The sequence below is a fragment of the Poromitra crassiceps genome (genome assembly GCF_964638095.1).
Source record: "Poromitra crassiceps genome assembly, chromosome: 16".
Classification (NCBI taxonomy): Eukaryota; Metazoa; Chordata; class Actinopteri; order Beryciformes; family Melamphaidae; genus Poromitra; species Poromitra crassiceps.
In genome coordinates this window covers 28,649,363-28,662,908 of record NC_139645.1, presented here as the reverse complement: position 1 = coordinate 28,662,908, position 13,546 = coordinate 28,649,363, and the positions used below count along the sequence as shown (strand labels likewise).

The 13,546-nt window shown below is 42.1% G+C and overlaps 1 protein-coding gene across 2 annotated transcripts in view; it reads right to left on the bottom strand.

Annotated features, from left to right (window-relative positions):
• Positions 1 to 10,647: 10,647 nt before the first annotated feature.
• The window catches only part of LOC310791301 (receptor-interacting serine/threonine-protein kinase 3-like), a 93,929-nt gene continuing 91,030 nt past the window's right edge, over positions 10,648 to 13,546 (bottom strand). The window contains exons 11-12 of one of the 2 annotated variants that reach the window (XM_083652988.1): positions 13,100 to 13,143; positions 10,648 to 12,572 (exon numbers count right to left, since the gene is read on the bottom strand). In XM_083652988.1, the coding sequence (XP_083509114.1) occupies positions 12,040 to 12,572; positions 13,100 to 13,143 (577 nt within the window). In that variant the 3' untranslated portion in view covers positions 10,648 to 12,039. Of the gene's footprint in view, positions 12,573 to 13,095; positions 13,144 to 13,546 lie in introns of both variants that reach the window. The other variant, XM_083652989.1, reaches the window with a different exon arrangement.

The window sequence follows — 13,546 nt, the reverse complement described above, 5'->3', positions numbered from 1 at the left end:
CTCTTTGTTGTTGAACACATGATAGCGCTTGTCACATTTCCGAAGCAGCTTCTGCAGGTCCTCATCCTTGCTGATGAACTTCTCTATGCCGGTTTCCAGTCTGTCTCCATATGTAAAGAGCACCATGGTGTAATCTCTGACTGCAGGACACAGCATCTTCTCCAGTGTTTCCATAGGCTCCTGTTGGATGAAGCGTCCCAGCTGGTGGGTGAGGAGGAAGGCATGGGGACCTGGAGCGCTCAGCTCCACGGCTTCATCCAGCTCCTTCCTCACCTGCTCTTCAGACAGCTGACTGCTGCAGAGGCCAGGGGTGTCCACCACAGTCACTCTGTGCCCCAAAACATCACACTCTCTCTTCTCACTTCTCAGCGTCAAGTTGGAGGCAAATCCATCCTTTCCCAGACCCAGGATGGTGTTTCCTGCTGCACTCTTCCCAGTTCTCTCGTGACCTACCAGCACCAGTCTCAGGTCAGTGCTGAGGTCAGACTCTGAAAACAAGAGAGGTGCAAGTGAAGGAAAGACGAAGTAAATAAAAGTATTATTGTGAAAATATTATTAAGAGACAATGTAATACATCACAATGCAAGACTGGTTGAAACACCATACATACACAAGAAGGAAAAATAAAGCAAGTCATTTCATGTATTTTTTAATTATGTTTATTTTAATTTAATTGAGATTTGGTTTCAAAATTGTAAAATTAGTTTCAATTAAGGTTAATTAAATGTCATGTCTTTTGAATAAAAAAAAACACACATCCGTGTGCACGCGCCAATAGGGCAGACGAGGCCACGCAGCAGCCGAGCTGCAGGTGAGGCCGTGCAGCATTTTGGAACGACATCATTCTATTTCTATGTGTATGTTGTTGTTTTTTTACTTCTCTATTTCTACTTCTAAGGGGGGCGGGGTGAAGAGAAAGTGGATAAAACCGCTCAGGATAAATGATAATGGAAGAATTATTGAATGGAATGACATTGATGGAAATTAAGAGCTGACCTGATGAAGGCTGAGCGGTGTGGACCATGGTACCCTGCTCTGTTGTCCTTTCTTCTTCTTCTTCTTCTTCTTCTTCTTCTCCTTCTTCTTCTTCTTCTTCTTCTTCTTCTTCTTCTTCTTCTTCTTCTTCTTCTTCTTCTTCTTCTTCTTCTTCTTCCTGGTCCTGGAAAGAGGGAGAGAGACAGAGAGAAAGGAGAGAGAGTTGGCAGAAATTGTACGTGGACATTTCACATGGACACAGTACTATCCCCCCCCCCCCCCCCCCCCCCATTGTCACTTTAAAGGACTTTTATTTTCCACTTTATAATATATATAATATCTAATTTGAGATTGTTTTCTGTTTTGCTCCATCTTCTTCTACACTGCATACTTGCACTAAATCAAATCTGATTAATCACTATATTCAAATGAATCATGAATCTTGAAAATGACTCTTGAAAGACGTCATGTTGAATATTTCTGTTGAAGAGAAATATTCAAAGCAACATTTTGAGTGGATCATTACCAGTCTTGTCAGCACTTGATGGACGGCTTTGCTAACTCCTGGCTTGGCCTTCTTAAAGAGCTCCTCTGTCACATCTGTGCAGTCTGCAAACAACAGAGCAAGAGAGAAGATTTCATACCAAGCGCCACATTTTGGATTCTTCTAACAATAATTCAGAATTTTGTTCTTAATGTCCTCGATTCTGTTTAGAAAATTAGATAGCTATTAAAAAGCAGCTTACAGCTAAAACGCTTAATGTCAGTATTACAATGTTATTAATTCTCTCTGTTTTATAGTGTGTAAATTATAGAGAGCCAAAGTGAAACATCACTTCCTGCTTTCTCCCTGTACCAGCGCTGTGAAAAATATGAATGGCGGTGGACGGAGAATAAGGTTACTCTTTTGATCCCGTTTGAATTGTGCCACGGGGTGCCAACGCCAATTTTGTCAATTTAAAACGTAACTTTGCAGGTCAAGAAAGTCGCAGTTTGTCGCCAAACTGTTGCACTAGAAGTTATAAATCAGAAAGACTACATACACTAAGTGACTTTCTCTACCGGCAAAGCTGAAGACCGGCGACATGCCACGAGCTTCCACAGCTATGTAGTTTTTATACGAAACTAACCCCTCCATTTCAGTTTGATGACAAACTGTGACTTTCTTGACATGCAAAGTTATGTTTTAAATTGACAAAATTAGCGCTGGCACCCCGTGGCCCAATTCAAACGGGATCAAAAAAGTAACCTTATTCTCCGTCCACCGCCATTCATATTTTTCGCAGCGCTGGTACAGGGAGAAAGCAGGAAGTGACGTTTCACTTTGGCTCTCTATATAAAAGTTGTTTTGATCAGTTTATACAAGCAGAGGCTGCCTATTCTATTCTATTCTATTTATTTACTTTTTATTTATTGAACCGTTCTTTATACAGGGCCCATTAATTTGTGAGCAAGCTCTCTTTTCCAAGGACGCCCATGAGAAGAACACAACAATAACAAAATTACGCTACATATAAAACAATAAAAAATCACACGAAAATCACAGATGCCGACAACGAAAAACAGGTGCAATTCCTATGCAATACATCCTCAAGTAGTGCTTTGAACGTCTCTATGTAGAACAGTCGGTCCAGTTTGAGTGAGTCCTGATGCTGGTTCCATCTATCAGGAGCATAAAAGTGAAGGCGGTCTTTCCTGACTCAGTATTCATATGTGGAATGACAAATCTAATGTGTCTGATATATCCTGAAGCACTGACATTTAAAAGCCAATTCAAATACAATGGAAGCTTGCCACACAAGGCCTTATAAATAAATAAAATACCATGGTGATCTCTTCTAACGGTAAGAGGAGGCCAACCCACTTTTTCATATAAAACACAATGATGAGTGTGAAACCTCACCAGTAATAAAACACAGAGCACTGTGAAATACTGCATCAAGCAGCTTCAGTGTGGAAGGTGAAGCATGCATGTAGAGACATCACCATAATCAAATACAGACATGATTAGAGATAGCACAATGTCTAACCCTAACCCTTTCTACTAAGGAAATACAAACTTTTATTCTATCCTATTATGTTTCTCAAATCCATTCTCTGGTTAGCTCTTCAGTTCCAGCAGGCTCATGGAAGGGGTTTCCTCACCAAGGGAGGAGGGCCTTTCAGTGGGTATCTGCCCCCAGCAGCTCTCCATGAGCTCCACCAGCCTCCTCAGCCCTGGAGTCTGATCTTGGTTGATCTCAGCCAGCGGGGGGCGGTGTCCGTTTGGGACAAGCAGCCGCACCATGCTGGACTTGGCATCTGGAGGACAGTAGTGAGGGTTAAGAAGTGCTTCTGTATCCACAAGGCAACTAATTTGATCCTAGAAACAGTCACTTTAGACATATTCAAAGTCTCCTGAACTATAGAGTAAATGCTACTCCTCTAGTTCAGGAATGAGCAATGGCATTGGCACAAGCAGTGAACTCCTGAAGATATGCAGACATCACTCGGATGGCCTGTATTTACACAGACACAGCATGGACCTTACCCACCCAGGCCCCAAGTGCTATGTCTGTGTCGCTCGCAGAGCAGCTCTTGTTTAGAAGCTACCTGGAACATCTAGCCTGGTTAAAACGATCGTATGGTTTTAAACAGGCTGCATTGAAGGTGTTTTCATGGAGTGGAGAATTGCTTTCTGAAATATATCTCTGATGTTGTCTACGCATTGAAAAATGTAATTAAGAGTCTGTCTCACATTAAGTTAAACACTGCGATTCCTGCAGTACTACGTCACAAACGTGAATAACTTTTATGAGTTTTGGAACGTAAATGGATTTTTTTTATGCATTTTTATCCATGTGAAGATGATCCTGGTGAACCCAAATTCACGTTCCCATAAATTTTTGTTAACCACAGACCTTATTTTATGCATGTAAGTGAAATCCCCATTCTAAAACCAAAATGGCAGCAATTTGTGGTTAAGCCTACATACGTCATCCCTGTGGTACGCTATAAACAGAATGATCACTCACTGGGATATGGTTGTTTCCCCGTGACAATGGACCACAGAAGTATGCCATAGCTAAAAGAGAGAGGGAGGAACACAGCTTGATCAGCAATTACACCACAACAAACACTATCTGCACTTCATACATAGCTACAGACAGACAGGCAGACAGACATACATACATACATACATACCGTAAAATACCAATTAGAAGCCGACTTCCAAATTGCCGCGGGTCCCATATATAAGCGGGGTCTGGATACATATTTTGTACATAAAAGCAGGTCCCAATTTGACGCCCGGTTAGTTTTTTCAATGTTTTCTTTTTACCTTTGCGACATCCTTTTGAATGCATCTCCCAAACACAACGAAGAAGAAAAATCAGATGAAGAAGATGAACAACGAGGAAACGAGGAACAACGAGGAAAAAAAACACATGCACGAAACTTGCTGATCAAAATTCGTTTTCCGTCAACATCTGATGATTCTGAAAATTGTGTAGGCATTTCCTGAAGATTTTTATACACTAAAACCGACATCTCTGGTGTAATAATTATTTTGAGAAATGTGCCTATGGTATATTTCCCTGCCAGCGGGCATAGAAGTCCGCTTCTAATTGGTATTTCACCGCACTTTCACATGTGCGCTACTGAAGAGGGTAGGCTCCGTGAGTGATGAACAGCGGAGGAGGCAGCGCATGCAGCCAGCGGAGGAGGCAGCGCATGCAACAAATAATCTGCTCACATGATGATCATGTTCTCTCACCTTCAGCGGAGAAAGTTTAGTGGTAAATACCGGTAGGTCACAGTTCAGCTCAAATTTTATTTGATTTCATGTACAGGCCAGAACTGGCATGCAATGTGCTCTGCTGCGCTGAGAGGGAGGCGCGGCTCTCCCCATAGACAAGCAATCGTGTGGGGTGCTGTAGCCAACTCATTAAAATAAATGGTTTAAATAAACAATTTCATACTATTTACAATCTTTGCTGAGCAATATTTTTGTACAAAAATAATTAAAGCAGGTCCCAAACTGCCGCAGGTCCCATATTGATGCGGGGTCTGGCTACATATTTTGTCAATTAACGCCCGGGCTAATAATTGGTATTTTACGGTACATACATACATACATACATACATACATACATACATACATACATATGTAGTGGGTGGGGCGTAGGATGGGGTGGACTGGGAGGATAATGAGGAAGTAGGAACAGATGTGTCAGTGGGAGGTGCTGTGTCTGGCCTTTGCCTCGCACCTCTTGTCAAAACACATGTGGAGAAACGTCCTCCTGAGACCTATAGGGTAAAGCCATGCAGTTTGTTGAAGTTTCTCTCTCACACCAGACACACACACACACACACACACACACATCAGGTAGATGGTTATTTATGAGCATCCAGGGCTATGCATGTATTTTCCCCTATGCTGTGTTAGACTGAATTGTTTGTTTGTTTGTAGAGTGACTGGTCATCTGGTGCTGTGCCTGGAGCCTGGAGGACACATCCCTATAGCTGCCTGGGTCGTGTCAACTTATACCTCTGGTAGTTATGGAAAATTATGAATGTCAAGGCAACAATTGTCAGTCAAGCGCCGATTATTATCCACTTGTTTTAATTGAGAGAGAGAGAGAGAGAGAGAGAGAGAGAGAGAGAGAGAGAGAGAGAGATACATTGTGCACGTGCCAATTAGGGCAGGCAAGGCCACACAGCAGCCAAGCTGCGAATGCGAGCTGCAGGGCCAGCTCGGCAAGCTGCAGGACAGGCGAGCCCGTGCAGCAACAGGAGATATATACTGTATGTCTATATATAGACATCTATATGTCTATATATGTATGTCATATATGTGTGTGTTATATATATATATATACATATATATATATATATATATATATATATATATATATATATATATACATATATATATATATATATATATATATATATATATATATATATATATATATATATATATATATATATATATATATATATATATATATATTTATATATATATATATATATATATATATATATATATATATATATATACAGCCCCGGCACCAGACCAGATATCCAGAGGGGGCACGAGCCTTAAGCAGGGGGGCACTGATAAAATGTGTCCCCCCGAATAAATTGATGTAAAAAAAATAAGAAAACAGAGATTTAATGCGCAATACAGCTGCTCGTGGTCTAGTGGTATTACGCGCTCCTAAGGGAGAGCAGAGCAAGGAACTAACCATTCTACACTAACACTGAAATTGATGTGTTGGGTATATACCACTCCCATAACATGTGTGTATCACTTAGGGTGTCGAGTCATAGTCTATTTTTAATTCGTCTTTATTGAATGTTTCAAAACTGCATGTTTAACTAAGAATAGGCTAATTATTATTTCCACCCACCACTCATTTTATTATTATTATTATTGAATGTTTCAAAACTGCATGTTTAACTAAGAATAGGCTAATTATTATTTCCACCCACCACTCATTTCATTTGGTTAGTTACTTTAATGTCAAAAGTTTGGAAGCAACAAGGCATGCTGGGGAATATGAGTATGAACCTCAGCAGTATGAGGCGGCATAAAATTCCCCCAGAGGTGTGAAACTCACCTTGGCATTGAGGCTGTCATCCAGCAGTACATTATGGGGCTTCAGGTCCAGGTGAAGGACAGAGAGGGTATGGAGGAAGTTCATGCCTCGAGCCACTTGGTAAGCCAGTCTGAAGGCCAGCGGCCAGGGCGGGGTTCCATGCAAGCTGTTCTGTGGGGGGAGATGAAAAATCTAGGTTTCTTCCCATAATGTGTGGGAAAAGGACAATAAAACATCTTGGTGCAGGACAGAAAGAAAGTGGTCTGTAGGACGATCTGTAGGTAGATGGCACATACCCAGGTAATTGGCGAGGAGGGAAGGTAAGTAGGAAGACAGGTGGGTAGGTACAAGGTATGAAAGTAGGTAGGTAGGAGGAGGTGGAGAGGTAGGGAAGTAAGTCGGTAGGTTGGTAGGTAGGTTTGTAGTTAGTTAGGGTAGTACCTACAGTATATCCAAACTTCTGATAGATGTTTATATAGGTACTACCTACATATTTAAAAGTACTACGTACAAATCTAAACTTCTACCTAGAAAGGTTAACTGCAGGGAGGCCAGGAATCCTCTCTCCATGAACTCCATGACCAGGCCGAGCTGTGAGGACCTAAAGGACGGCGGCTGGCCCTGGAAAACGCCAAACACCTGGACGTTGAATGGGCTGTTTGCCTTCACCATCAGGTCCTTCTCACGCAGCAGGGACAAGCTCGACCTGTGTGTGACGTGTGTCGGTTAGACGCACTGGTAACAATTTACGGTTATTTGCAGTCACAATAAATCTCTTAGTGACTAGTTAGTTACCCGTCATCGTTTGGGGATGACTGAGACTTTAAATGTGCAAAGAGGTTTTAGTATGAAAGGGAGTGAACCTCAGTTTTGTGGAGGTTGTAGTGTTTTGTTCACAATGTATCAACAGAAACACAACATGTATCTGAACTTACAGAGGCCTACTTCTTCTCACACGTCCTGCATATTTCACCAATTCAATGAACTGAGACTACAACCTAACTAGAGTTTATCAGGCTTCCACTAAAAGTCAGAAATAAAATTTGGTTATTTTTGGCCACATTGAGAGCAAAGGTTGGATATTATGGCACTATGAACGCCATCTGCAAACAGCAGGTTCATGATTTGAGAGACTTTAGCACAAGTCTTGCACAAGTCGACTATGCAGTTATAACATACAAATGTCAGCTAGATCATCAAAAAACTGTAATGTTACCTTGGAAGATGTTTTCCTGGTGAATTCACAGCAGCATCCAGATCAAGTCACTGAGACTTTGTCTTCACCGAGAGAGAGAGCGAGAGAGAGAGAGAGATTAATTTCTGTGAACATTTCATCTGAGGGTGCACTATCAGTAGGCTATGTCATCAAACCAGTCTAACATGAGGCCAGAAACGTGGTCTGAAGGTGATGAAGTTCTACCGTGTGTCCAGTAGATGCAGACAGTAACCACATAATCTAAAGTGAGCTAATCAGCAGACCAACATAGCACAAGCAGTTGGAAAACTGGATATTATAATTAAACCTCCAAACAAGTTCATTTCGTCTAACTAAAGTTAACTAAATATTGGTCATAATTATGAAAAGACTAGTTGTATTTTGTTGTCAATACCTGACAGTTTTGACTGCTGCTTCCTGCAATCTTCATCAGAGACGTCACGTGATGTTGCTGTGGCGTGTCATATGACTGGTTTGTTGGTTTGGCTTGGTGTGTTCCAGGAAGTAAAGTTGCTTTTGAATGAATTATCTTGTGTGTGGTGTGTGTAGTCACTTCAAAACACTGTCCATTCTGTTGTTCAGGTTTTTACTCTTCAGTGTCTTGCTGCCATCTAGTGGCCAATTCTGTCAACTGCAACATCACATATCTGCAGGAGGATAACTATCGAGTAACATCTTGTGGCTGTAGAACTAGTGGAAACAAAACTATGTCACTACTACTAGTCTATAAAACTACCATGTCACCACTACACACACCAGTCGGTCTGGAGACCATGGTCTACTCTAGACCAGACACGCACACACAGCAGTCTACCAGGTCTCTACACACAGCAGGTAGGCTCTGTTTTGGTCCTTTTTGCCTTCCGTGGTTTCTCTGCAGTTTACATGCTGCGTGCGTCAAGCTAGCCAGAATAAGACCGAAAAAAGACGTTAGCCTTCAAAATAAAATCTAAATGAAATTTTGCATTGCACCTTTTTAGTATTTACTTTCCATGAGGAACAACACTGGAACATGTTTGACCAACAGAACCATTTTTTGTTTGTTTGTTTGTTTGTTTGTTTGTTTGTTTGTTTGTTACAACAAAACTAGCGTCGTCGAGGCTACAACAACAAGCACAATTATTTTATTTTTTGGGGGGAAATCGGGACAGGAAGCCACATTATTTTCCTCTGGCTAACTTGACACCGATCCGCTGTACGCCAGCTAGCCGAATCAGAGCTCCTTCTGTGAACGAATATAACACTTCCGGTTGGCGGAGCTAGCGAATATAAGAGTTCCGGTTTGGACGTTCAGCCAGCGGCGTAATTCATGTTTTTAAAAGGCATAGAAAAATGGTTAGTTCGCATATTAGAACAATAAACAAAGCATCTAAACGAAGGTATACAATACAAAGTATGATTCTGTTTGACACCAACTGTTTTAATAACATTGAGAAGGCTCTTCTCAGTATGTAAATGGATAAAACCTGTTCACTGGAGTGCATAGCCTTTACAAATTGGACACTGGACAGGTTTGTGTTCAAAGTGGGAGCTTGCCAAACATATGCACACGCTCAGGTAGACCTCCTCTATCACGTCACACTGTCAGCTAAGCTCGGGAGGAGTAAAATCATGGCAGGCCGTCAAACCCACCCAGAGGTCACTCATATTGACAATATTGCAAAAGCAATATATATCAGCGATAGACAATTCATCAATACAATAAGAAAATGGTTCAATATATCGATATGTCCGTTGATAATGGAGCGGGACGCACAAACAGCCAATCAAACAAACAAAAGTTCCCAAAGGAGCATATTTAGCTGCAACACTCAATTTGTTTTTAATTGTAGTGTGTGTTAACATGAAAATGATGATCTGTGTGCCTTGATAAATAAGCTGGTTCAAAATAAAGTGGTTAAATTGAATCTTTTTTCTCATAGTGTTTATTTAAAAAAAATAGGGAATTTAAAGGATCAATAATTATCGATATCGACTGATCTGAAATATTTTATATTGATTTTTTTTTTTTTTTGCTATATCGCCGAGCCTGACGTAATCAAACTCTCCACAAGCCCTGAGATGCCAAGTTGTCTTGAAAATACATCATTACTTTTTGCCATGTTTACCCAGCCAGGAAACTAGAAGCCATCTCAAGAAGCGACACCTCTGAATTACACACAATAACAGCACAGATGTGGGTGGCGGTTGCTTGTCTATAGCGCGGTGTTGCAATTTTGTGGTTATTGTGGCAGTAAGAAAGTAGCCGGCTGGAAATGTTTTAATGTCTTGTCTGTTTAGCTGGCAGCTGGCGCGTATGGAAAACCCTGTCCTGTCAGCTGGCCAGTCTGCTCTGCTGCCATGCTTTCTGCAAACGGCCTGCTTGAGAATCTTGCAGCACATCAAATGTTCTGGATTGTTAAGTGTTGCACCCAAAGGCTCTCTGTCGCTCCCTAAAATGCCTTTTGCACGGTTTTGACTCCTGCCACAGTTTTTTTGCCGTCTCGTTTCCCTATATGGCACTCTCCTGGGAGTGGATAGAACAAAATAATATAATACTGTAATTGGAGAAGAACTGTCTGTTTGTCTGGAGTTGCAAGGCGCACCGTTGCTCTGATCAACTCCAAAATTTGCCAAAACACTTTTCAGGGGTCTGGAAAACTAAATGAGATAGAAAAAGTCAAATGAAATGAAACAAAGTGCATAATACATTCAGCACAGAATATTTCTGGACAGTACAAGTCTGTCTCTCCCTCTTCTCTCTCTCTCTCTGTCCTCAGCACTCAGCAGCGCCCCCTGGGGCCGTCAACTGGCAAATCACTTTTTTCCTCACTTGTTTCAAGCTGAAGGCCCTGGCTGTCAGATGAAACACAGCAGCACGTTGTAGGGGGATTTTTATTTTTTATTTTTTAATTTACGTTTTTGTGTCACTCTTACAGTACATTACAGGCCATACATTGTAGCCTATAAACCATCACCATCATACAGATTTACATGAGATTTCTTCAAGATAAACTACATAAAAACGAATCAAAACAAAACATTCACAGCACTTTTTTTTTTACATTCATGTCACAAGTTAAAAAAAAATCCTGTGATCAGATCCTATACACCTAATCAGCTCACATTCATGATAGATTCAAATATTAAATCAAATAAGAATATTATAAAGCAGGTCATCAAACAACTCAGATTCATATACTTCCATAGACATACTTAATAACTATTTTGAGCATAACCATAATAAATTAAATAAACTTCACTCGTAACTTTCCACTTCAACGGAGTTGCACTGGACTCACGTTGTATCTTTGGAGTGGAGTTTGATTAGTACAGTGAGATCGGGATGTGGCTGTTTGGTTAGACTGATCATCTAATCAGCAGCAGCTGTGCGTAAGTTGAAACGTAAGCTAGTTTGAACGTAGCAGTTAGTGTGGACTTTACACCCCAACTTAAGAGAGAGATAGGTTCAGCTGGTGCAACAGGCTGCAGAAGTACAGGACAGACTGAAGTCCTCTCGCAGGAACACATGGAGGCACATTCAACATGGATCTGTATCCTGAAAACATTTCCCTTCATCACAATTGTGGTGGGATTTTCCTTGCACTCGCTGTCCTTTATACACGAGAGAGAGAGAGAGAGAGAGAGAGAGAGAGAGAGAGGGAGAGAGAGGGAGAGAGGGAGAGAGAGAGGGAGAGAGGGAGAGAGGGAGGGAGGGAGAGAGAGAGAGAGAGAGAGAGAGAGGGAGGGAGAGAGAGAGAGAGAGAGAGGGAGAGAGACAGGGAGAGAGGGAGGGAGGGAGAGAGAGAGAGAGAGAGGGAGGGAGGGAGAGAGAGAGAGAGAGGGAGAGAGGGAGAGAGGGAGGGAGGGAGAGAGAGAGAGAGAGAGGGAGGGAGAGAGAGAGAGAGGGAGGGAGAGAGAGGGAGAGAGGGAGGGAGAGAGAGAGAGAGAGAGAAAGGGAGAGAGAGAGCGCGCGCAGCGCTGCTCTGGAGGACCGCTCAAGTCGACCGCAGCTGCAGTCAGGCAAGCGAAGAGTATGCCACAAGCTGCGCACGCGCGCGCGCACACACACTAGAGAGAGAACAAGTGAAGAGAAGAGAAAAGAGTGAGACATACAGAGCTGTGTGTGTGTGTGTGTGTGTGTGTGTGTGTGTGTGTGTGTGTGTGTGTGTGTGTGTGTGTGTGTGTGTGTGTGTGTGTGTGTGTGTGTGTGTGTGTGATCCTGTACAGAGTGAAGCATCATGTCAGCAGCTGTGTTTGGTCAGAGTGTGTTTCTCTCTCACTCTATCAGACACAGAGAAGAGACACTGAGGCATCAGGAAACAGCCAGAACCCAGGGTAAAGTGGTTCATTGAATGAGGAGTGGAAAGTGTGGAGGTGAATCAGTTTGTCAGAGGAAACGTTGTAGAAGGACAGAGAGCCAGCAGGCCAGTCAAGATACACTGCGACTCTGTTAGAGACACAGGAGGAGGGGAGAGGTATGACTGTGGCTCTGTTATTGTGCCCGGCAGTGTAATGATCATCATAGCACCACAGACTCCAGGACTTTTCATTCCCTCCAAGCACACAGTCAAGACCCCCTCCTCTCCTGCTGATTCCTCTGTAAGTCACTCCTATATTAACCCCTCCTTTCCTCTCCAGCTCCCAGTAACAGCGACCAGTCAAACCATCTCTACACAGCAGCTGTTCCCAGCTGTCAAATCTCTCTGGGTGATCAGGATATGGCTGCTCCTCTTCCACCCTCGTCACCTTTCTGTTGTCTTCAGACAGGAGGAGGCGTCTCCATGCTGTGTTTGGATCCAGTGTGAGATCACAGGCATCTGATGAGACAACAAGACTCAATACAACAGCAGCTTCTCATCTAACACATCTGTTGTGTTTATTGTCTGATTTACCATCAAACTTCAATGAATAGCCTTTTATTTGCTTCAATCACTGAATTCAACCTGTTTATATTTGAGACCTGCGTCTTTATGCTGCTGCTGTTTAGTTTCTTTCACACACAAAAGCTCAGCAAAGTTAGAAAAGACTATATTTATATTTGAACCAGTATGAATATGACTTCTATAAAAATGACCATTACAAAGCAACACAAGCAGACTAACACTTTACTAAAGACATGAACTCACTCTCTCTCTCTCACACACACACACACACACACACACACACACACACACACACACACACACAGAAACACACCCACATACACACACAACACACACCCCCCCACACACACACACAGAAACACACAAGTGCGCACACACACACACACAAACACACAAACATGCATAGAAACAGAATGTGTGCTGCTTTGTTTTCATGGATATAAAACTTAATACACACTTACGCTTCCTCAGATCTGGTTTCATGGTCCGCACTCCACGGTCCACACTGTGGGGTTACATAAAGTCAGAGCAGCATAGCATACTGTCTTTAGAATAATAATAATAATAATAATTACTGTCTTTATAAAGGAAATAAATAATCTTCATAACCTTAAAACCTGATTGTCCTTATTACATTGTTCTCAGGAAAGCCAGCTCTGATTGTTGGATGTGATGTTTTGAAAGTAGCTAAACCAACAAAGAATGAAGGGCCCAGTGTTGTGCATCATATTCTGGTGAACAGTGAGCTGAACGCAGACTTTTGCAAATCCATGAATGTACATTATATATTACACAAATGATCTCTCTCTGGGTCTGATACACTATGTTACTGCATGCTGCAGATCTCTCTCTGGGTCTGATACACTATGTTACTGCATGCTGCAGATCTCTCTCTGGGTCTGATACAG